Source organism: Benincasa hispida, chromosome 9 (assembly GCF_009727055.1).
Source record: "Benincasa hispida cultivar B227 chromosome 9, ASM972705v1, whole genome shotgun sequence".
In the NCBI taxonomy this organism is placed as follows: domain Eukaryota; kingdom Viridiplantae; phylum Streptophyta; class Magnoliopsida; order Cucurbitales; family Cucurbitaceae; genus Benincasa; species Benincasa hispida.
In genome coordinates, this window is record NC_052357.1 from 70226208 (window position 1) to 70251448 (window position 25241).

General features: G+C 32.8%; 2 protein-coding genes across 3 annotated transcripts; one reads left to right on the forward strand and one right to left on the reverse strand.

Annotated features, from left to right (window-relative positions):
• Nucleotides 1–13877: 13877 nt before the first annotated feature.
• LOC120085890 (putative esterase YitV) lies at nucleotides 13878–17988 on the forward strand. The gene is made up of 13 exons (XM_039042157.1): nucleotides 13878–14216; nucleotides 14559–14635; nucleotides 14719–14799; nucleotides 15027–15155; nucleotides 15239–15325; nucleotides 15721–15774; nucleotides 15892–15982; nucleotides 16074–16144; nucleotides 16245–16314; nucleotides 16547–16599; nucleotides 16844–16937; nucleotides 17280–17377; nucleotides 17688–17988. Exons 1-13 carry the CDS (start codon nucleotides 13985–13987, stop codon nucleotides 17787–17789), a joined length of 1239 nt encoding a protein of 412 aa, XP_038898085.1. The 5' UTR covers nucleotides 13878–13984; the 3' UTR covers nucleotides 17790–17988.
• Nucleotides 17989–18166: 178 nt separating this feature from the next.
• On the reverse strand, nucleotides 18167–24353 carry LOC120085889 (TOM1-like protein 9). Of its 2 annotated transcripts, XM_039042155.1 has the most exons (9): nucleotides 23882–24353; nucleotides 22544–22622; nucleotides 22297–22395; nucleotides 21864–21977; nucleotides 21546–21706; nucleotides 20913–20994; nucleotides 20479–20564; nucleotides 19886–20071; nucleotides 18167–19304 (listed from the first exon to the last, which is right to left on the reverse strand). In XM_039042155.1, exons 1-9 carry the CDS (start codon nucleotides 23980–23982, stop codon nucleotides 18392–18394), a joined length of 1821 nt encoding a protein of 606 aa, XP_038898083.1. In that variant the 5' UTR covers nucleotides 23983–24353; the 3' UTR covers nucleotides 18167–18391. The 2 variants fall into 2 exon arrangements, with proteins under 2 accessions (XP_038898083.1, XP_038898084.1); XM_039042156.1 differs by lacking the exon at nucleotides 21864–21977.
• Between the last annotated feature and the right edge of the window lie 888 nt (nucleotides 24354–25241).

A 25241-nucleotide genomic window follows, 5' to 3' on the forward strand; every position in this document is an offset into this window, starting at 1 on the left:
AATCTTTGTATCTCTTCTTTGTATCTTTTTATCTTAAATTTGGTTTCTTATTACTTATTAAATCTTTTGTGATTAAATTAGAGAAAGGTTATAATTTAGTATCCATAGTTTTAAAAATTGGACTATTTGTATAAATTTTATTAAATTATAGAGAAATCAAATTTGTAATTTAACATTTTTTTTTTTTTTTGTTAACATTTGAGTTTAATCATTATGATGTGCGATAATTTTTTTTAACCATTCAATTTTTCTAAATTAAATTTTCAGTTTTTTAGGTTTTATTATATCCTTAGTTTTCCCCTTATTTGTTCATTCATAATCTGAATAATATAAACCATAATAAGTAAATATTGATGTTTATAAATTTAAAAAATTGTATTTCATCATTTTAATTGAGTGAATATGTTTTTATACATGTAGGTAAATTTATGTGTATTTATGAACCATATTGTAATATCTTTGGATTATATTTATTTTTAAAGATAATTTTTATTTTTCTTGTATTCAGTTATTTTTTTTATAGTATTATTATCTTTCAAACTTTGTAATTTTATTAATTGAACCACTACCGATGAATTTTATATAAATCCAGCACAAAATTCATTGTCCTATAATTAGATTAAAAACTGGGCACAATTTTTCATGGGGAACCAGAAAAATTATTGGAAAAAGAGAGTTTCATGAATTCAAAAGTTAAAAATTGATTTATTGACATTATTGTCATAGACAAAGTTGGAAAAAAAAATGCATAATTATTTTTGGAAAATTTTAAACTATTTTAATTTAGAAAGCAAAAGGGAATTACAAAAATGAGATCTCTAAGGTCCCAAATTTAATTTACTTGAACACATCTACATCTAGGTCCATTAAAATTGCATCTCTTTAAAGGATTCAAATATCAGTGTCTAATAAAAAGATCAATAGAAAGTAATTAATTCGAATTTTTTTAAAATAATATTTATCTTTTATCGAAATTATATGATTCAAACATTGCGTTCACGTAATGTGACATAACATAATATAACATCGTTAAAGTAAAGGAAGAAACAAGTTCTAAAAATTGCAATATAATTATTGAAATGAAAAAAGGGAGGGGGGAAGAAGATATTTAGATAATACACACATATATATATGTATAGGGGACAATATAAAAGTGAGGAGAAAACCTAAAAAGGTGAAATGTCGTGTTGCCATGAATTACCAATGTGTATTGATTCCAATATATATTTGCATGGGCCAGTGAATCAGTTGGAGATCCTGTTTACAATCCCCTTCATAATTAAATATCACCTGCTGCTTACACCCCATGTATGCCAAAGCCAGCTCAAACCGGACTCCCAGGCCACCATATATATTGACCCACCACTGTTTATTTCCCAAAAAATATCAAAATATCAAAATATCATATTTTTATTCTAATTTCTATTTTTGCTCCACAAATTAAGCTCGTATATATTAAGAATATAGTTCTATTTATCTACCTACTATTCTTTTCTATATGTCTTTTCTCATTGTCACATCAAAATTACTCGATGGATGTTGATTTTATATATATATATATATATATATATATAGATATATGTACTTAATTGGAATTTATAGTCGATCACAATTTCCGATTGTTGCTAATTATATTGTTTAGCTCCAGATTTCTCGATTTAGTTTCCTATATTGACATTGGACTTTTCAAATTACCCTGTTTTTCTTTTTAATTTTATTCATTTCTGTACTTCATATTTTTATTAGGTTTTCTTTCTTGATTATCTTAAACTTTTTTTTTTATTGGGATGATTTATATGAAAAGAAAAATTAAAATTCGTATGGACGGTGTGTTTAGAGTTAACATAATTTTTTTGTATTTATGAGTTCAAAGATAATTAAGATGAGTTAGGTACAATATCGATACTTTGTTTAACGTACTAAAACCTAAATATTTGAGGTATCAAATTTGTCAAACTTAAATAAATATTAGTTAGGTGGGATGGATTCAATCTATCCAATGTCTAATATCTACGTAAACGTGTTTTAAGTTTTGTAAATTTTTTTTTTAATGATGTGGAAATAGGTAAAAAGATGAGTACTAAATTAGATATATTAGCCTCTTGCTTGAAAATACAAACAATACTCCAATTATTTAGACCCATTATTACCAATTTAATTTAGTTCAAAATCAAATTGATTTTTTTTCAAAATAATAATAAACCTAACTCATACAATATTTTATATATTTGTATCAACACAAATTATTTATATAACTGGATTTTTTTTTCTTTTTTTCTTTTTTTCTTTTTTTTTTTTTTTTTTGTGGAAGCACACACAAGAAAATAAATTTCTATTAAACACGTTCGCGGACGAATTATTTTACATAATTTTATTGGTAAGATTATGGGATATGTAATTAGGTGCGATTTTTTTCTTCACACAATCATTAAACGGTTAAAATCGTTAAATTGATTGAATACGACTTTTTGAAGACATTAAGAGGGCAAATGTACCCTTTTGGTCGGAGCTTGCAAATTAGAGTAGAAAAGATTAATAATGGGACGTTTAAAGAGTGTATTAAAAGCCTAAGAGATCATTAATCGAACGATTATTGATATGTATTTTATTCTTAAAGTTGGAGGTTGAACATATCCTAGGTGTAATGTATGGAAAAAATTTACCTTTTGAGAAGCACAAATATCCAAATAATTACGATAATAAATTTGTCTCTGCTAAAAGACATAGTCAATTAAGAAAATCATCCCACTAAATTTCATGAGATTGAGACCTATCCATAACCCAACAAACTAAGCTATTAACAGCCACATTTTGAGATCACATGGAAGAATAGACAACTATTTGATGATAGTTTTATTTAAAACTTATAAAAGTTACGTTTTTATAGCATAAGTTAAGCTTATTTCTAACAAACAAATTTTAAAGTAAAATGCGAAAATGAGCTTAACTCAGTGATTGTTTGTGACCTTTCGTTTAGAGGTGAGAGGTTTGATCCTCCATCTTCACAATTGTTATACTAAAAAAATAACTTGAAAATAAAATAAAGTAAAATAAAAACTATACTTCAAGTTCCAACTATAAACATAGTACCTCCCTTAAAAATGAAAGACGTTTTTATTTGCATCGCATTATATTGTCTCTATTCAATATAGTATCTCTTCAATCCACGCCTTTGTTAGATAAATCAATTCGAATTTGGGTAGGATATATATTTCATTCGATTTATTTAGGCTTTGTTTGGTAATTAAATTTTATTTATATTAACTATAATAATGGTTGAAACAAATATTACGAGTTCAATTTAATTTCCAAAATATAATGAAACTAAAACAAATCTTCCAACAATTTTGGAATCAATTTTCGCCATGTGGCCCCAATGGCCATGTCAATCTCACAATTGATCATATGCATAAAGATTTCCACAGGTACTCACTAAAAAAAAAAGAAAAAAAAAGGAAAAGAATTCCACATGATTAATTTGAGTATAAATTTTAAGCTAAGTTAAAGCTTTAGGATAATCAATTTTCATTCATGAAATTTTGGAAATAAGAGTTGAGCTTATGAATAAATAAATTTTGACAACTTTTATAATTCATTTTGGTATAATAGAAGTGGAGAAGTTGTCATAAATCTCGTGATGGTTAACAAATATCGTATTAAATTATGTTTGTATAAGATTGACTTGAGTGTAAACTGACTTGTATGGAGATATGTTTTTCATGTGTCAATCTCCCTCACATTATGTTGCAAATAAATGTATGTTAGAGATCCAATCATACTGAAAAGAGAAAAGATTACGTTGGACAAAAGAAAAACACAACAGGAAGTAGATGGGATGAAATTGTATTTTAATGCAAATAAGAATTTATACCAATAGTTTATTTGTTTTATTTTACATTTTAGAAAATACTTACGCTTTTTCAAGTTTTAACCAAATTTTGAAAATAAAAACTCGTTTTCCGAGAAACCACCTTTTTAAGTCCTCCTCATGCATGACTATTTAGTTTTTAGTCCTTTTTTTTTTTCAAATTAAAGTTTATTTTTCTTTTCAATATCGTACTTTCTTTAAATAATGTTAGTTATAGTAAAAGAAAAACTAATATTTTAATTTGTTTCTTTAAAGTAAAAAGAAGAAATAAAAAAATTATCAATAGACACAGGTGGATCAAAACACAATATTAAAAGAAATTACAAGATTTTCATGAATTTTGAAATTTGCATATATCTAGTCTTTGAAATTTTAATATGTTTAATAAATCTTCAAACTTAATTTAAAATTATTTAGTAGTTCCCTCACATAATAAAATTTTTAAAAACGAATTTGATTTATTAGACATCGATTCTATATCTAATGAATTTTTAAATTTTAAATTTTACATCAAATAAATTTGTAAATTTTCTAAAAATACACCAAATAAGCAAATGACCCTATTAGGTGCTATACAATTGAAAAATTAACTATTTATTATCTGTGATATTGAAAGTTTAAAATTTTAGACACTTTTAAAAATACCAAGAAGTCAATCATTGCACAAAATGGAAAGTTTATGCCTTATTTAATAACCCTTTATTTTCCATATTTTAGTTTTGAATTTTTGAAAATTAAGCTTATAACATACATTTCACTTCTAAATTTATTATTTTGCCATCTACTTTTGACCTATATTTTAAAAAACCAAGTCAGTTTGAAAACTTAAAAAAAAAAAAAAAAAAAATAGTTTTTGACATTTGGAATTTGATTAAGAACTCATTTTTTTTTTTTTTTAAATATGGAAATCATTGTAAGGAACTAAAGGGAATTAGGTTCAATTTTAAAACACAAAAAATATAATATCATATGGTTATCAAATGAGATATTAATTAAAAATATTGTAAATAGATTTTAAAATTTTGGGATCAAATTAGACACATTTAAAAGTCATGGATTAAATTAATAGTTTAACCAATATTATATTAACGGATAGACCCATTTTCCAGAAAAAAAATAAAAATAAAAACATTACCTTAATACACAAAGTAATACTATATAATTTTCAGTGAAACAGTCTTAGTCTTTCTTTCTAAAAAAGATATGACTTTTGAGTAGTGGTCAGTCAATTAAACAACACAAAAAAAGTTCTCTTTGTTCCTTGTTAAATGCGTTGAAAATTTAAAATATGTGATGTCAGTATATCACGTAGATCTAACAAAAGTACGATAGCACTTACTTTTCAACGTTGCTTCTGTTACTCTATTCTCGGTCGTCGTTAATAATTCTAGAAATGTAAATTAAAATGCAATACTTCAAAAATCAGCTATAAGTCAAATTCAAAAACTAAATAAAACCAACAGAATATATAAGCCATAAGCTTAAACACTTTAGGTTGATTGTAATTTGGCTTGTTTTAGAGTAGTTTATGTATTGTAAAATGTTTTAATCTCATTTACTTTTACAAATTTTATAACCCATAAATAAAGAGAGTGGTGAAATATTGATATAATATTTACTACAATTTATTAGTTGGAGCTTTTTTAGGTTAAGTGATTTAACAAATTTTATGGTTATAACGGTGAAAGTAATGATACGACAACACTTGAATAAATTACAATATGTAGGAACTATTTGGTCCTAGTTCGGTGACAATTCAATGTCAATCTTACTCAAAGATTATGTTTGTACCAAATGGGGTTGAGTTAGGAAGATAACATCATGGTGAAAAATTTCAACTTTCGACGATGATGAGAAAATTTCATTACAAAAATCTAGGATGAAGTAAGAAAAAAATCGTATATATTGAAAAAGAGAAATAGTTTGATATATTATTGACTGTATTTATCTCTTTGCAATAAATTTTAATTAAAAAATAGTTAAAATAAAAGAAAAAACTCACATGGCAACTCGTAGACTATAGTTACACCGATTGGACGAACTATAAGAAAAGATGATGTACCTAATATTTTTCTAAAAAAAGATGGTGGGATTTTGCCCCATTTGGGAGTTCGCAAATGCCAAGAAACGCTGTCTTGCTTAGCTCAAAACTGTCTTTGACAGAACACTCCCTTTTTAGTATTGTGCTTAATGCTGCTGCCCATTTTGATTTCTACTAGTGCCTTCACTTTGCCATTGACATGAGAAATTTCAGCATTCTATTACTTTATTCTATTTCTCTTTATGATTTTCTAATTATATATTGTGATTTATTGTTTCCTATATGGTAATGTGTTTCATTGAAAAACAATACGATGACCTGTTTTTTGACACAAAATAAAATTAATATCAATTTGACTCAAATTTAAAAGTTTAATAAAGTTTATTAGACATTATTTAAAAAAATAATGAATCTACTATGACAAAAAATTAAAATTTTATAGATCTATTAGATCATTTTAAAAGTTTATTGACCAACTTGAGACAAATTTAGAACTAATTTTATAATTTAACTTCATATTTTATCGCAACAAATTATTATTTTGCGAATTTTTACGATTGTTTTATTTTTATTTAATACTTTAACATGTCATTATATTATATATTATTTTATTTCACATGTTACACATAATTTTTAATTTTTAATTTTCTTTTTTATGTTACGAACCATGGAGGAAGGCATTACGATCTCTTTCTCTCTTTCCCATATTGTACAGCGAATTGACCGTTTGTTTGCTAAATTAATTAGCTTTCTTCTCCTTCTTTTATTTCTTTTATTATTTTTTTCTTTTTCAGAAATTAGCTTTACCCGACAATTTAATTTTTTCACATACTTAAGAAAAAAGAAAAGAAAAAAATGAGTTAGGTAATGAGATATTCCCACGTATGTCTGTGTCTGGCTGGCGCGAACCGCCGATACTTGTCCGACCCCATTCGCGCCAAATTGGAGCCCCAAATCACCGCTTGATGGACGAAACCTAAAACCCATCCGCATCAGACGGTACCTGGCCCATGCTCTCCGATTCACTCAATTCCCTAGATCACTTCGATTTTCAATTTCACCCGTCCGATCATTCTCATATCGATCGCGCCGTCGGATAGAGATAGATCGGTGGGGTTTGTGTCAATCATCACATATCGCAGTTGGGGAATTCAATTTTCAAATGCACCGACACAGAGCGCGTCAAAGACGAAGCGCTCTCAATCTTCGTCGACTTTGCTCCCCCTTACGAGTTCAGTATTCCGGAGGTACGATCTCTCTACTCTTATAATCTTCACCACTTTCTCCTTGTCCGTACAAATTACCATTGTTTTGTTTACAATCAGCTCTCAGAGAGCGTCTTTGTAGCTTATTGAATCTTGATTTCTTTTTAGGGCTGGAGTTCTGGTGTTAAGATTAATCGTCGTTTTGAAAATTAATTCCATAATATTTGGCTTTCTAGAATCAGTTCGTAAGACTAATAAACGATTTCCATAATTTTCCCCAAACTTGGTGAAAGAAGTAGATTGCATAACGACGAATTAGGGTACTAGTTATATTTCAAACAGAGCGGTCGGCATTCGCCATCTGTTTTTTCTCCAGCTGCAATCCAGGACGGATTATCAAACAAAATATCACATCCGTGTGGCGTAATCAGTTGCAATCTCATTTGGAAGCACAAGAACGACTTTGGCATTTCTGGCCACACAATGAGTGAGGCTTCAAATTGTTTTTATTCGGTTGTCGGTTGTAGTGTAGCTCAATCGGAAGAGCATTCATAATGTTGCGGCCCTTTCATCAATTCCCCACCCTTGAAATAAGATTCTTGATGGCTGCCGTTGCATGGGGGATAGTTTTTCCTCTAGTAATTTCCTTTTCTTTATGATATCTTTTAGTAGGTTGACATGCTAATTAATCAAGTTCATTGTCGGTATGAAGAGCTTAAATTGTGAATTATCAAAGTGTCTAATAGAACGACTTTTTTTTTTGGTTCCATAATGCCAACTACACTACTCTGAAAATATGTAATTAAAAATATAGTCCTGGTGGAGATTTATTAGGAACTACCTAGAAAGTACCGTTAGATACAATCTAATTTAGAAAAGAGTAATTGACTAGGTAGGAGCTGGGCGAATCAAATGACGTTGATTGAGTGGTACATTATTGAAAAAAAAATGTGATAAAAGTCTCACAATAATTAGATGAAGAAAAATTATGAATAAAGTCAACATAACTAAATTAGCATAGTGTTTGTATTATCAAACTTGAAGTTTGAGATTCAATTCCCCCACCTTACATATTGTAAAAAAAAAATGAGGGATATTTGACTTTGTGTAAAAAAAGGACAAAAATGATCCTTTTGGGGTTTCACTTTGTATATTTGACCTTTTTAAAAACAAGTTTTTTTTATCTTGATGATGAAAATGATGCAAATATGAGAAATTTTTTATGTACAATTACTCTTATGTCCCTTTATTAAATTATCACTCTTAAATTTCAACAATCAACTTACTAAATTAATTTTAAATTCAACAACCAACCTACAAAAAAAAAAAAAAAAATTGTTGTACAACTAAAATTAGTTCACAAAAAATTCTCCACCAAAATCAATTCACCAAATTGTTTTACAACCAACAAAAAAGAATTCTATTCACAAAAAATTATCTTCATGTAATTGTGATTCACAAAAAGTTCTCTTCACCAAATCATCTCTAGAACGAAAAGTTTTTTGTCAAGTCCAAAACTTGTATTTCACGAAATTGTGATTTTGTACTCCGTGAGAAGGTATATATTTCATTTTATATTCAATAGTCCAATAATTTCTTTCATGTTAGAATTCATTTGCTTATATTGATATTTGCTTGCTTGTTTCTTTTTTTCTAATGTCATATAGAAGCATATTTGAATTTTTTTTTTTAAAAAAAAAGATAAAAAAGACAAAAAAAAAACCTTTTTTTTAAGATACCAGGTCAGGATTCACCGAGTCCTCATCGGGTACGAAGAAAATAGGTTGAAATTACCTGGATGGGCTTCATAGGATAGGAACCAGAAGCGAACGAGGGTATTTGAAAAAAAAAAAGGACAGAAAAACTATTTTTTTAAGATACCCGGCCAAGCTTCACCGAATCTTTACTGAGTATATTTGAAATGAGTTTGAAAATACCTGGGCGGGCTTCATGGGATAGAACTGGGTATGGGGTTGTGGGGCGACCCGGTCAGAGCCCGGACAAGTATTATGTGTATTTTGCATGAAAAAAAGTTTACATGACCCGGCTGGGAATTGGTGCCTACATGCATGGACCCGAGCGAGAATTACATGTATCTTGAATGTTCATGAACTCGGTCTGACCGGGAATCGGAAGGCTACATGCATGGACCCGATCGAGAATTACGTGTATTTTGCATGAAAAAAGTTTGCATGAGCCGACTGGGAATTGGTGCCTACATGCATGGGCTCGCCTGGGAATTACGTGTATCTTGAATGTTCATGAATCCGGTTTGGCAGGGAATTGGTGCCTACATGCATGGACCCGATCAAGAATTACATATATTTTGCATGAAAAAAGTTTACATGACCCGCCCGGGAATTGACGCCTACGCCCTTTCCCAGTCCTACCCCTATGCCCTTTCCCAGTCCTGCTCTCGGTCCCGCCCTTATGCTCAGTTCCCGATCCAAGCCCCGATTAGGCTCGCATGAAGCCCAGTCAGGTAGGAATCGTTTTCCATAAAATAAAGGTTCGATTTTTTTGGAAAAAAATTAACTTTTTGGGTCAAAATCGTTCAAATAATATCGAAAATGATGTTCTAATGCAAAAAGGTTTCTCAAATAGATGAAATATCACACAAATCACATATCTCAAAACCTAAAAAATACGCTTACATGCTAAATATGGCAGATCTCAAACATTGATTTAAAACAATCATTTTTCAACATCTCGAATAAACTAACAATGAGGAAAAAAGGGGGGGGGGGGGGGGTGGTAAATCCAACTCTGATTGAATATCCAAAATTATCTACAAATGGAAAGGAAAAGTAAGAAATGGTAGAAATTGAACGGAAATGGAAAGAGCCAAACGACTGGAATGGAGATAGTGAAGAGAATGGATTGTGATTTTGAAATCTCAAGGGCAGTATAGTAATTTTACCTTGTTTGAAAATGTAGTCATGAGAATTCATGTTTAAGGTGGACAATATCATATCACTTTAGTGATATATAATTTACGGACAATTATAAATGACAACTAGATCCAAAATATTAGCCGATATAACACAATAAAAAGAATTCGTAGATAATTTAGATCTAGGTCTTTGAGTTTATTAGTAATAAGTTATATCACTGTTAGGAGTTTATTTGCGATAGAATCTATCATTGTATTGACGATAAAGTTTATCGCTGATGGATTTTAATATATTTACAATTCTTTAAAAATGTCGTTATACATTTAATTATTAACCATAAAAGTGTTACCTATTGCAATTATCTTATAATTTAATGGATTTATTAGTAAAAAAATCTGAATTGTGACTATCAACATGAACCTAATTCAATTGATACGAACTTGTATTACCAATCGTGAGATTTGAGGTGTGATCCCCAATCTCACATATGGTAAAAAAAAAAAAAAAATCGAGTAAGATAAATTTAGAAGTTTCAATTTTGTAAACACTAGATGGGTGAATTAGTAGGGAAAATGTGAAGAAACTATGAAACATAAAATTAAGTTGGAAGAATTATTAAACACAAACTGTTCAAATAAAGGTGGATGTGTACAAGGGATTTTCTTTCGAGTATAATTTAACATTATGTTTATGTATCGACTATCAACTCAATTTAATTTGTTTCTTTTCACAGCTGGTTCGGGTTTCTATATGTAGTATATATTAAATATGGTCGCCGAGGAGTAAAATAAATTATGAGGACTGAAAGCGATTCAATATCTGATTCACTCATATGGCCCAGTAAGTTTGCTTCCCTTCTTCCTCAGTAAGAAAAAAAAAACAATAACAATAATAACAATGGGAAAAAAATATAGCTACTACATGGTCAAAATTATGTTAAAATTTTGACATTTTTTCTACAGTGGGGTGTGATAATTAATCTGATTTACATTTATATAGCATTAGATTTTTTTAAAAAATAAGCAGGGGCCAGACATAAACCAACTTTATTTAAGGAATATTGGAAATAGTTTAAAGCATCAAATGATCTTTGCTTTTTTCATTTAGATTTTTGAAGTCAACCCTTTTCCCCTCTACCCATCTGTTAATCCTAGGAGAATTAAGCTGATTCTCTCTGATCTCTCTTTTTATTTTATTTTTATCTTTTCAACAAATGTAAAAATTTGAGATTTAAATAGTTGGCCTTTGGACATGTGAGAGTACTTATCATTATGATGGAACTTTTGAATTGTTTGGAAAAACTGAGACCAAATGAATTATAAAAAAATTGCCCATTATGTAGTTGGGTTCAATTTTGTCCCTAGTGTTGTGAAAATTGAAAATTTAACTCCAATCTTTTACTTTCAATTAGACATTTTAATGCAGATTGTTAATGAAGAGGTTTTATGGGATTTTTTTAAAGAAAAGATTATATTGATGGTAAAATTGAAACCTTAAGAACAAGAGCACAATCTAACCAACAGCATATATATCCTGCCCTCAACAAAGACTAAAAAGAAAGAAACGAAGAGAATATAACTTTTTAAGGCCCATTGTAATTATAGGACTCGTTATCTTCTAGAGAATACCATTACCCTATTACTGGTCCAAGGAAGTTTTGTCCTCCTTTTGTCTTTTTTCTGTAATAATAATAATATCATCTCCCAAAAGTTCATGATATCAGAGCTCAGAAGCTGTGCCCTCTGAGTAAAACTTAATCATGTACCGTAGAAGATCTATGAAGTAATGCTTTTAATGTGGCCCATGTGGAGCACAAGCGGCCTCGGACTCTCAGGAGGAGTACCCCATTTGTGCCTTATGTAGAAGACCGTCGATGATTGTCACCAAAGACCCTAATTCAAGCGCCTAAAACCGACTTTAAAAAAAAAAAGAAAGGAAAAGAAGAAAGAAAAAAACACCTAAAACTGTATAGGCTTGCGGTGTCTAAATTAGGTGCTACTACATCATTTAATCTTAGAGGAAAGAAAAAAGGTTCTCTGGAAGCGAACGACTTGGACAAGATACCCTTACATTTGACCGTGTCTGATTAGAGGAACCAAGTTAGTGGTACCGTTACTCCACACTTTTTCTTTGCTCATATATTTTGAGAATCATTCTATTAATGAGAACAACTGTATATTATTTCTATGGGGTATGAAGTCTCACGTTGAGAAACCAAAGTAACATGGTCATGTGGGATTATTCGACTATATCCAAAGTAAACAATATCATACTATTAGATGGTTCATTATGTTAGGAATAACAACCTTTCAACTATCTTCACAATGGTATGATCACATAAACCCTCGTGACTTTACCTTTAGTTTCATCCCAAAAAGCCTCAAACTATTAAAGATAGTTGTCATTTTTTATAAACTCACAATCATCTCCTTATTTAACAAATATGTAATTTTGGTTGCATTCCCAACATATTGGCCCTAACAGAGTTAGGGTGTTGTAGTCATGCAGAACCTTTACCATAAGTACTAAACTGTATTGCTTTCACACTTCTTTGAAGTTTTAAGAGTCACTTTTATCAGATTTAACTTGGTGAAATAGGCATATTGTGAAAACTGATATATATGTGTGTGTATATATATATTTTGGTGTTAGACTTAGGTACTGGAGTTGATTGGTTCCGGAATTTTAATTTGCTAGGGAATTGCTTTCTTCCCAAAAATGTTGACAATGAAGCTGCTAGACATGATATGACGCAGCTCGTACAACCCTAGAACGTAATATGCATTTGTACCAAATTAAAGATTGTCAGCATGCAGTTCCGTGAATCACAAGATTCGAGGTGTACGGTACCGATTTTTCCTTTTAGTAATAAGTGATTTCTGCTTAACTTTTGCACAGTTTACTATAGATATTTGACAGTCTGCTTTTACTCGTGGACAATATCCAGATACCAGGGCTTATAAAGATCATGGTGGCATGCATGTTACATTTAAAAGGCAGCTAATGCAGCCAATTTACTTGGGGAGGTTGGGTCCTGTGTCCCAGCCTTATAAAACCAAATAAAATCCCCTCCACCCTTTTTCAAAAGGCATTACTTACTTTATGCTCCAAAGTGTGCTTTATGCGTCTATTTACTAAAAGACAGAACAATTAAGTACTTTATGGTTTATGCGCCCTCTTCAATCTCTACACGTCTTTTCAAGTGTTTGAATTTGTCTATTGAACTACTTCTCTTCTTTTACTATGTTCAGAAAATTCGGCCTACAGCTCAATTTGTGGATCTTGATCACTTTCACCTAAAACTTATTCAATTGTTACAGGTTTTGATCTGAGGTAGTCAAATCACACAGTTCCTGTCCAGAGCCATCTGTTATCTCTCCCCTGCATATGCAACCCAAAGGTTTGTGTTGGGCAACAAGGCAATACCTAAATATTTTACACCTTGAAATAAAAAAAAAATTATACCTATAATATAATAATTAATCTGTTTTACATATGTATTAACTGTAAATAAGGATTAATAATTTTTTTTTAAAAAAATTATATGTCGGCCACTTTAAACAAGTTTCCTTGATTATATGTGAATCATTAGATTCCTTCGTTAGTTGGTGATGAAGCGTGGAGGAGGGATAAAAGAGAATTTTAAGTCAAAAATAAGTCAAGAGTCATTTCTCATGAATATTTGAGACAAGTCTACGACTTGTAAACTGCAAAGAATTATGAAATTGAATTGTGAATTCACATTTTTTTAATTAATAAGACTTAAAATCGATACTTTCTAGGCTCAAATAATAATAATAATAATAATAAGTAATGCAATTGAGGCATGATTAAAAAAGGTCGATATGGGCCGTCTTGGCTTAGAAAAGAAAAAGGAAACGGAAACTAGGAAAAGCGGCAATTCTGCGTCAGCCTTCGGAAAAACGATGTGGGCCGTCTTGGCTTGCCTCCACTTCAATTCCCAACTATATTATTAATGGCAATTCTTAGATCTCACGTGCTACTCCGACCTTCCCTCACATGCCTTTGCCACACAGCAACTGTGCCATGGAACCGGAGAAATTCCTATGCCTTTAAATCCTCGTACCGGGTTGCAGCCAGGGGAAGCTACCAAAAGGAAGCTAATCAAATGGAAGAAGCTATCGTTGACGCCGACAAGTTTCGGGCCGAATTCCTCAGCGTTCTGCGTAGCAGACGATCTGGAGAAGGTCCGAAATTGAATTCGAACGCCATTTCTCTATTCTCCGTTTTAGTTACTTCGAAAATTTTGATGTCTGTTCTTGGTAGCTCAGAAGTTTGTGAATTTGTTTCTGAAATTCTTGCTTGATTTCAATGGTCGCCGTCTATTTGCTGACATATTTCTTGCTTTTGACATCTTTTCAAAAGTTATGCCTTTTCGTGAAAATTAGCAAGTTTTCATTCCAGTACCATTTTTCTGTTTGTCTAGTTCATCTTTTCAGTCAGTGGGTGTATTGTCTTTTCTTGTCGTGATACTTGGTAGCCAGTACAACTGAAATTATGAATATATGATGTCTAATTGAATTTCTCAGTTCCGCTGAATGTGAAGCATGCGAAGCCTGTTCTTAACCCTCTGATTCAGGAGGCCAACCCGCCAACCTTCAGTGAGGTCGACGTAGTATTATTTCTTCGTTCTTTTATCTTTGTTTAAGTAGTAGTCTACCCATTTTGATTTGTTTTACCTGTTTAAAGGCGATGGCTTCTTGTCCAAAGGCAACTTTTAGCAATTTGAAGGACTTGCTTCACGAGGAAAATCTTCATCTGACGACGGAGGCAAGCTATGCTTTTATACTTTTCACATTAACTTATGTGCAGGACATGATTTAACGGTATATTAGGAGAAGTTGAATCAGACCCATAACTTTTCTACTATGCAAAACATGTATTCAGCAAAAGATCTGCTGGCATATCTTGCAAAAAGAACAATTTCTTGCTTTTTAGTCCACATGTACTTTTTTTGGACAAAACAAATAATGTAGTTTTCCACTAATCATTTATAGGAAGGAGAGCAAGGGCAGTTGCCCGTATTGATTATAAGCATGAAGGATAGCAGACAGCAAAAAAGACCGGCAATTGTTTTTCTGCACAGTACAAACAAGTGCAAAGAGTGGTTGAGACCATTGCTTGAGGTATTGGGTTTCTTTGCTCCTGGCTTTTGTTGTTGTCACCAAGTTGAGAACTAGATCTTACAATATATTCTTGCTTCTTTCAGGCTTATGCATCGAGGGGATATGTAGCTATTGCCATTGATTCTCGTTACCATGGTGAAAGGGCCAAGAACAAAACCACCTACCGTGATGTATGCTGATTATTGTTTAAGTTTCTCCCATTTAGCCAATTGAGCTGTCTTTTTTCTCTGACCTAAAAATTAAAAATGTGCACGCCACTTGACTGGCTTATCAGTTATCACCAATTAGTGGAACTGTGAACCCAAGGTCTTAAATTTACCGGAATCTCAAGTCAATCTGGTTGCCAAGGAAGTGATACACCAATAATTATGTTTATTTAAAAGATGTTTATTCTCTTGAGAAAAATATACCTGTGCTTTTGAGATTGTCAATCAACCCATAATATTTTGCCATTTGCAGGAAAAAAAAAATGTACATGGCATTTTAGCTCTTCTCTAGTCCTACAGCAAAGTTCCCTTTTCTTTTGCAGAGTTAAATCCTAACCTGATGTCATAATTTGGTGCAGGCTCTTATTTCTTCATGGAAAAGAGGTGATACCATGCCATTCATATTTGACACGGTAGCTCCTCATTTCATTTGGCAGCTGAATTGTTTGGATCATGAATGAATATAACTTCAGTTAGACTAACTGAGTGACTTTGGTTTACAAATAACTAATAGATTATATCACTTGCAGGTATGGGACTTGATAAAATTGGCAGATTATCTGACGAAAAGGGAGGACATTGACCCATGTAGAATAGGAATTACTGGAGAATCACTTGGAGGTCAGTTAAAAGTAAAATAATAAGGACCAAATTGGAACATGCTTTTTCTTTGTTATATAAGACTTACCTGATCTTAACATTTTCATTGCAGGAATGCATGCATGGTTTGCTGCTGCTGCTGATACTCGCTATTCTGTGGTTGTCCCCATAATTGGTGTGCAGGTAGTTAATCCAAATGATGTCACGCTGGATCTTGTGTTAGTACATTCCATTTTGGAAAGGAGAAAGGGGGGCCAATTGATATATTGTGATATGATTGCAGTGTTTTCGATGGGCCGTGGATAATGATAAGTGGCAGGCACGAGTTGAGAGTATAAAGCCTGTTTTTGAGGGTAAGGTGGATGTGGCGATTAGGTGACAAGTAGTTGTTACACATGAAACAGAAGCTAGAAAGAAGAAAACATTAAATAATTTAAAGACAAGTAATTAATTATTGTTGAATGATACTAGCAAGATCATTATATAGCTGTAACCTCTTGTGTGAGCATTTTTTAAGTTGAGATAATTTGAAAACATGAACAACTTCATAAATACACATGACCAGTCTTTGTATCTTGTCTGCAGAAGCACGAATTGAATTAGGCATGAATGAAATCAATAAAGAAGTGGTGAAGAAGGTTTGTTTTCCAAGTTCTTGGTTTAGTAACTTTTGATCTAGAATTCGGTGTTCTGAATGCAATTTATGAATTATGATCAATTCAAACCGACTTCTATATTGTGCTTATTACCAACTATTTGTTTCTTTTCTTCCTTTCTTTTTCTGAAGGCTTGAACTTATACTTACTTTATCTGCCAATAACCAGCTTTTTAACGCACATTGGAAGTTGAATTACCGTAATTATTTCCTACTGTTTTATTCAGGTCTGGAATAGGATTGCTCCTGGTTTAGATTCCCAATTTGACTCAATTTATTCAGTTCCAGCTATTGCACCACGTCCTTTGTTGTTATTAAATGGTAATGTTCATATACTGCCTATACTTACATGATTTTAATCACAAACCAAACTCAAATTTAGAGGAATTGAAAGATTCGGATATGCAGTTCAAACATAACACTTATGCTGTATTTGTAAGGATCCAGTAATGGCATCATGTCAGTAAACAGGAGGCTATCTCCTTATAGATGCTGAAATTCACTTATAAAATAGGTGGCTATCTTTAATTTTCTAGAGATTGATACGCCAAAACCTTGAAGTTTAACATTGAATTGCATCCTAGTAGTCTGTTCAAATATAGTTAATGTGCAGTTTGGTGTTCGAATATAGTTAATATGCAGTTTGGATTTGAAAAACAATAGGTGCAGAGGATCCTCGATGTCCAATTGCCGGTTTGGATGCTCCCGTATCAAGAACCCAGACAGCTTATCAGAAGTTTGGTTGTCCAGAAAATTTCAAGGTACATATAACTTTCTACCTTCTTTTATTTGTTTAATTAATTTTAGAATCCTTTAAGAGAATGGTTATTATGCATTTAAAATTGTCGCTTACAAGTAACTTATAAGGAAGAACAATTTAATTTATCAAGGAAAATTGGTTATTGGTGATATCAATTAAAAAAATAAGTATACAGACAACTTTTAAAAGATAGTTGCGGGATCATTTGTTAGCAAATTATCTTTAAGAAAAATAAGTGTTTCTCCCCCAAGGGACTTCCTAACAGAGTGGACTTTTATTTTATCTGACTTATAATATTTAATGTTGTGTAGTTCATCCCACAACCTGAGATTGGCCACCAAATGACATCAGAGATGGTAAAAGAAGCAAGTGATTGGTTTGATAGGTTCTTATGCCAGAATATCAAAGAGTAATGTCTTTTCTCGCCCCGCAGAACTCAAAGAGACAGTTGTACGATCTATTGAACAAATTCTGTTCAAGTAAGAATAGTTGACTTTTCTCACCCCTCATCCCATTGGATCTATGATGCATTTGTAAAGATAATGTTCTTCCTGTACGAGTAACTATTCTATTTCTTAACTTGAAAAATCTGTTATTTTACTTGGTACCAAACAAGTTCCTGACATGTCATGCTCTAGTTGGGTCGAAACTCAGTGGGAGTTTGAATTGCAATGGTAAATGTTCTAAAGGGGTTTGATCAATTTTTTTGAATTGGAGGTATTCGTCCGACATTCCTACTACCTACTATACAAGTAGATATGAATTTCACGAGGGGAAAAAAAAAAGGAAAGAAAAGAAGGAAAACATAGCATTTATTCCAAAATTTAAATTAACGTAACATACTGAATTCCAATGACAAAATTCTTACACGGCCTAAACATAACGCAAAGAAAGCCCAAAGGTTCATCAATATATACAGGCGTCCCCTGGCACCAAACAATGAGGAAAAGAATTGTATCGAGAGAAACCAAGGAAAAAGAATGCCAAAGAGATTTAGTGGAAGTGAAATAAATATTCAGTCGCTACCAGCAGCTGCAGGAGTAGGTTTCATGGACTTGAACTTTGCCAAGTCAACGAGATCACCAAACAGATTGTCCTCTGGCTTAGAAGGCCTGTTGGGAGTCATACTAGACAAGGCAGAAATCTGGTAGGATGAATTTGTTATGCCATTATCATTACTAATATACATACGCTGTTCCAGATACTGTGCCCCCTGTGGCTGGATGTGGCCATAGCCAGAGAATTGGTTGCCAAACATTTGCAAAGGATACTGCTGCGAAAGCATTGCTCCGTAAGGCCCTCCGTCGAATGTCCGAGTGGCCGAATCCAGCTGATTGCTAATAGTAAACTGGCTATTAAGTGCTGAAATCTGGCTGCCTACAATTGGCTGGATATACACACCTACAACTTGGTTATTTGCGATTGGTTGAAGTCCTTGCGGATACAGACCATTCTGCACATGCGTGAAAACAACCTGAGTCACCTTCATCGGATGGGGATACTCATCACCTGCTACCGAACCATTATCATCCACAGGCTGAGCTTCCCAAGGTGGTGGTGGAAATGACTCGTTGTTTTGAGAACCTTGAAAGTTATGGTGCTGGTGGAAGTTTGAGACAGAAGCATGGCTTTGGTCTCCAGGATTGCCGGACAGGGTATCAGCAACATTAGTTGCTTGGTTGCTATCATAATGCAGGTCGAATGGGACGAGGGCGTTCTGTTCAGATAAAGGAGTAGTTGGCTGCTGCTCGGTCAAAGGAACAAGAGCCAGTGAAGTGTTCGCCACAGGAGGAATGTAGTCGTCACCACTCAGTAGGTCCAATTTGGGATCAAACTTAGCTGGAGAAGCTGTACCACCAATGGTGGGAGATGCATTCATTGACTGATTTACTGTTTGTGTGCTTGAGCCGGTAGCATTGGAAGCCAACCTGCAATAAATTCATTGGTTGCAAGTCATATATAAAATAGTACGGAAGTATATGCTCAACAGTTTTAATGTCTAAACTTAAAATGAATTTGATTCTAAACTAATAATACTAATCTGAAAATATGTGTCCAGAGAACTTTCAAAAGAAAAAGATGAAAACTTTCAAATGAGTGGAGTTATGAATTCCATGGAGTCATGGATTTCTAGGGTGTACAATGTAAAGAGTTAACAAGATATAAAATCGATAATTTTTTTTTAGTATTGGGATCCACAAACTTCTTGAGTCAAACAAGGAGTGAAGTTCAGAAGTGCATTCTCTTCAACTCTCTCTCTCCCAACTTCTTGGACCAAATACCTCCTTAATAGTATTATTAATTGATAGTGGTTATTTATTTTAAATAGCTTCAAATATAGAAGCATCTTAAAGCTTTCGACTTACTTTCCTATATTTTAAAATAACATGATAGTCTCTAGCTAACAATCTTAAATAACTCAGAACTTTCATGCAATCTTCAAAAACAATAATAGAATCAAACAGCATGTATACTGAACCAACGCTAAGAAATCAAAGAATATAATTACTTCCTCTCAGGTTGTTGGTTTCCAGTGTCATTAAGAGGAATATGATCATCATGACGTGCTCCAACCAATTCGGGCTTGGGTTCCCCTTTCTGAACAGACATTCTTGAAGCCATGGCTTCATGCTTGGAAAGTACACGTTGTAAATCATCATTAAGTGACAATCCTTGGCAGAGCAATGATTCATCCCTAAATATAGAAATGAAATTAGTATATACCGTCATATGACCTATATATTGAAAGGGAACCATATTTCATGACACAGAGGAGCTCTGTATATGGGTATCCCCTCTAACGAACACGAAAATAACACAACCATAATTTTCAAGGGACAATCTATATCACCAGAAACAAAGAAAAAGTAACAATACTGAAGTCCTTTTTTTCACCTACGGTTTCAGTGATATTAACTTCCAGCAACTTTTGCCATCAAAGCCAAAAGCATAATATACAAGGAATTCTCATAACAAGCACACATCCAATACGGTACCTAACTACACCAACCTTTCGGTTCCAATATATGCCCACAATAAAATGACAATACAATAATATAGCTGAAAAAACCATGATATAAAACCCAACAAAAAGGGTCTTACGAAGTTGAATTCACGAGTTGAACTACTCTCTGCTTGTAACCATGGCATTGCTCTACCAAGTCAACAACAACATCCTGCTTAATATCCTACACGAAATGAAGTCACAAATCAAATTGGTTATAAGTATTCATCAAAAAAATAAAATTGATAAAGGAAGGAATTACGGATGTCCCCGAAGGGGCATAACAATTAAGGAATTATAATGCATAAAAAGCTGAATATATACATATGGGAATCGTTTATTATCAAGGGTAACATTAGAAACTTTATTATTCACAAATTACATTATGATTTTTTTTTTTTTAATAACCGGCAGTTGGAGCTTCGCTCCCTATAACCGGGAAATTACATTATCGTATTATTACTCAAAACCACCATTAGCACACGGTTTCATTACAACATTAATCTAACGTTTTGTCAAATCAATAACTTACCTCCTTGTTTCCTGGATCTAATGCATTTAGCATTTCTGCAAGGACAACCACTACTCCCCGTGCAAGTTGGATCTCACTCAAGCTGAAAACGAATTCATGTCACAGAAGATCCCAAAACAGTATTCTAGGCATAGGGAGAAAATGTCAAAAGAACGAAGTAAACTATCATGTTAAACAAAAGTTTAATGGTGTAACTACAAGTTTCTCCAGAACAAGATTGAACACATTAGTACAATGACCCACTCAAATCAACACATTAGAACAATGACCCACTCAAATTTCTAACACATGAAAACTAGTAGATCATCAAGCCTCCGTTTCAGAATCCTAGAAAACAGTTCCACCGGAGCAAGAAAACTGTAAGTGTAGAAGCGAACTATCCACTTTTCATTCCACTGTCGTTTTTCAATACATCTTAAAACTTTGAACTTATGTAAGGAAAGTGAAAAGGGGCAAAGTGGGGAAATTGTAAGTTGTAATGAAGAGAGTTAGTTTTAAGCTGAGAATTCAAGGGGAAGCTTGTGTAACTAACTATGAGAAAGTAGCTAAACAAACGAGAGGGAAGGGAATGAGAGCATTCAATAGTTTCTAGTGAAGTCCGTTCAGACATACAGTCAATCTAAAAAAGTGTACCTCAAGGCTGATAATTTAACATCCCTTGAGGATCCTGGAGCATCTTGCTGATAATCAGGATTGTCCGCATTCTGATTATACAATTCCACCTGTTGTCTTTCTGGAGATGTGAGTACAGGCGCTGGCCTTTCAGATTTATGGGGGAAAACTGCCCCAGCACGCTGTAAGGGACCAAATTTTCAGAAAATGTCAATTTTTATTAAGATTATCTCCTTATCAATCAGATTCTATGGTTTAACAATGAAATTAACAAGAATCCAAGGACTATCACATAACAATACGCAACACAATATCATGGATAACATTGATTAATCGTACCAATAGTTCTTGATAAGCAGCATAATATTGTGGATATCGTCCTGTTGGTCCTCCTAAAGCCTCTTGCCAGGCATTTATCAGGAATAATATCTTCTCTTTGACACGAAGGTCAGGCTACACCATGCATCATATACACCATGAAACCAAGCTAAACGCTTTTCTTTCACCCCTAAGGGGATTTTCAGGACAAGGAGTAAAATAGTGAGGAACAAGGAGTTGTGAAATCTAGGGAGCTGTGAACTCCTTGGGCTCACCGTATAAGTAGTTGATAAGATATAAAATTGATGTTTTTTAGTAGTGGGATCCACCCAGTCCCTGGACCAAACAAGGAGTAGAGTTCACAAACTCTTACTTCCCTAGTCCTACTTCCCAACTCCTTGGGTCAAACACACCCTAAAGAACAAAAAATAAGGTAAAACTACACCTCTCTTACCTTCTTCTTTACAATTTTGACCATATCATGGGGAATTTCCTTCTCGGCGACAAGTGCATGACTAATGTTTCCACAATTCTTGAATATGGTCTCCAAGAGCTGCATATAAGCAGATACAAAAGGTGAAATGTATTCAAGACTTGCTGTCCCAAAGACAGATTGTGAGCAAGGTAAGTAGTGCCAACATATCATGTCAATAAATTAATTAAAAATGTTGGTGATTAAAATGATAGGGGTGTTCTCTTACTGTTAAAACAAGAAGCTGAACTTTGGGGTGCTTACTTCCAAGGCGCTTCTTTATTCTTTTAACAACACCTTTTGTTTGCCTGGTCAATCATCAACAAACTGAATAGTTTACACTAAACGATAATGAAAAGAATACTGCTTCAACATAAATTTCCTTGGTCCTTCAACAGATATAGACTTCTCTAAGTACCAAACTTCAATACGCAATGTTCCAAGAGACAAATGATTGTCTGATTATAGAAGCAAAATGAAATGACCGTATCGAGAAAATATTTGCAGAAATTTCAACAACTAAATTGGGTGATCGTTCTGCATAAGGGTGCTTCTGCTTCAGTTTTTCTAAACCGTTATTATTAGTACGTTCACTGAACTGAAGAAAGGCTTTTCATAGAACTCACCAATGTGGGAGCTTCTTCCATCAATTGAAGCTTCCATTTAGGAGCATATTCAAGAAAACTTCAAAATAGCGTATACAGACTGGGTCAGCCGTTGCATAAGAACAATCTTAATCATCGGTAACATATTTATTATGAATTCTAATAAGGACAACAAATCCTCTACCTATCTCTATAGTAATATGATATTGTCCACTTTGAACATAAATCTTCATCGGGTTTTTTTGGTTTCATCCAAAAAGTCCCACACCAATAGAGATAGTTGTCCTCATTTATATATCCATGATCATTCTTTTTCCTAACTAATGTGGAACTTTGTTTGCACGACTAACAATTCTACCTTCAAACAAAGTACCACCTTGAGTTGAGTCTTTCCTCATTCATCCACTCTCAATCATCTACAAGAGCTTATTCTATCAAGACCCATTTGCGAAGTCAGATAGGGCACAACCATGAGTAATTTTTTTTTTGGAATAGACCACCTCTTGCATCTTTAATCTCGTCAGAGTTATTACTTGCTTGCCGTTCCAAGCACTTTTTGTCTGATCAGGGAATTCATCCACAAGACTCACTACTTTTCTTTGAAAACGGTGACAATCGCACCCATACAACTAGGTTTAGAGCATGACTCTAATAGAACCTTCATCTATTTCTACAATCGTATGATATTGTCCACTTTAGGATATGAAGAGCCCGATAAAATAAACAGAGACAAATTCAAAATTAAGAAAGCCAAAATAAAATAAATTTAATAATTTCTACCCAAGTTACCGACACAGCAAACAAACTCCAACAACTGCTTGAAACCAATCAATAAAATCCTTCAAAAATCCATAAGAAATCATCAACATACGAGAAGAATTTACAAAACGACAACAAAAGAAGAAAAACACTGAAAACAGGGGAGAGAGGGAGTGTAATCGAGTAAAGAAATCAAAGCCTACCCAATATCTCTGTTGATCATATCACATATCTCCATGTTCGCAGCCCAGTCTGGACCGATCAACATATCGCTCGTGGCACGTTCAACCATCGGATTCACCATCTTCACGACCACGACAACCCCAAAAACGATCCACCTGTATTGAAGAGAAAAATTTCTACTCCAAAAGGCAATAAATCGTAAACTCGTTCTTCTGCAAGTTCCCAAAAATATTCAAATTGTGGAATAGTATCGTATCAGTATCGTTCTTTCAAAGTCCCAACTCTCACTCTTCGTAACTATCTGTCACTGTTGGATTTGGAGATGGACGGTGCCGCGATTATTCTTCTTCTGCTGATTCATACAACGCCGACTAATCAACTGCTCTTTGGCATTTACTTCTGTAACGGCCCGAGCAGTCCGCCGTACTTTGATCACCCGCCACCCCTTTTTATATTCATACATTTTCTATAACTTTTTTTGGTTTGCACACAAATTTTTGTACGCTGCACCTATATTGAACTCAAAAATATATTTAGAATATTTTGAAAACATCTATTTTTTGTACAATCCACCAAATAATTCAATTTTTTTTAAATACAATTAAAAGTAAAAGTCTCGAATTATAAACCTGGTAGTTATTATTAACTTACTCGTACGCTATGATACTTATTTTGACCACTCAATAGATTAATTATAATTTGTCTACATAGTAAAAAAAATCGTTTTTTTATTTTTTTCTTCTATGTGATTGGATGGGATTGCAACAATTTTACGTGATAAATTGTGGTTGGAAAAATATTGATTGATAGATTGCAAAAAGATGGGTATACCTGAGTATTTTTCTTGATTGCTTTTATTATTATTATTATTAGTCTTTCACACTTCGACACATTTACGACCTTAATTATTCTGATGTTTTTGGAAATTCGAGGTTGCCTGGACCTGTTGATATTAATTTACTACTAATTACCGTTATTGTTTCTACCATTAAGAAAGAGAAATGCCGAAAGAAAGAATGAAAGAAATGTATTTGTTGACTGTTTCCCTTCCTCAACAAACAAATAGTTACCAAATTTTTAATAATATAATTTTCTTAGGATGAATTTGAAGATCCTTAATGAAATTTCCTTTTGAAAATCAACTGTGGTCTTTTTTTATTAAAAAAAAATAGAATCGACTAAATCAGAATATTTTCATGACAAATATTATATGAGATTGAAGGAAAATTTCACAAAATAACCCAAATCTCAAAAACTTTTTTATGAATAACCTTTTCCTAAAAACTTATTTATGACTAACTTTTTTTGTCCATGTGAAATATCAATTTTATCCCCAATTTAAAAAACTCTTCAAACTGCCTTTACAAATACTTTACAAAG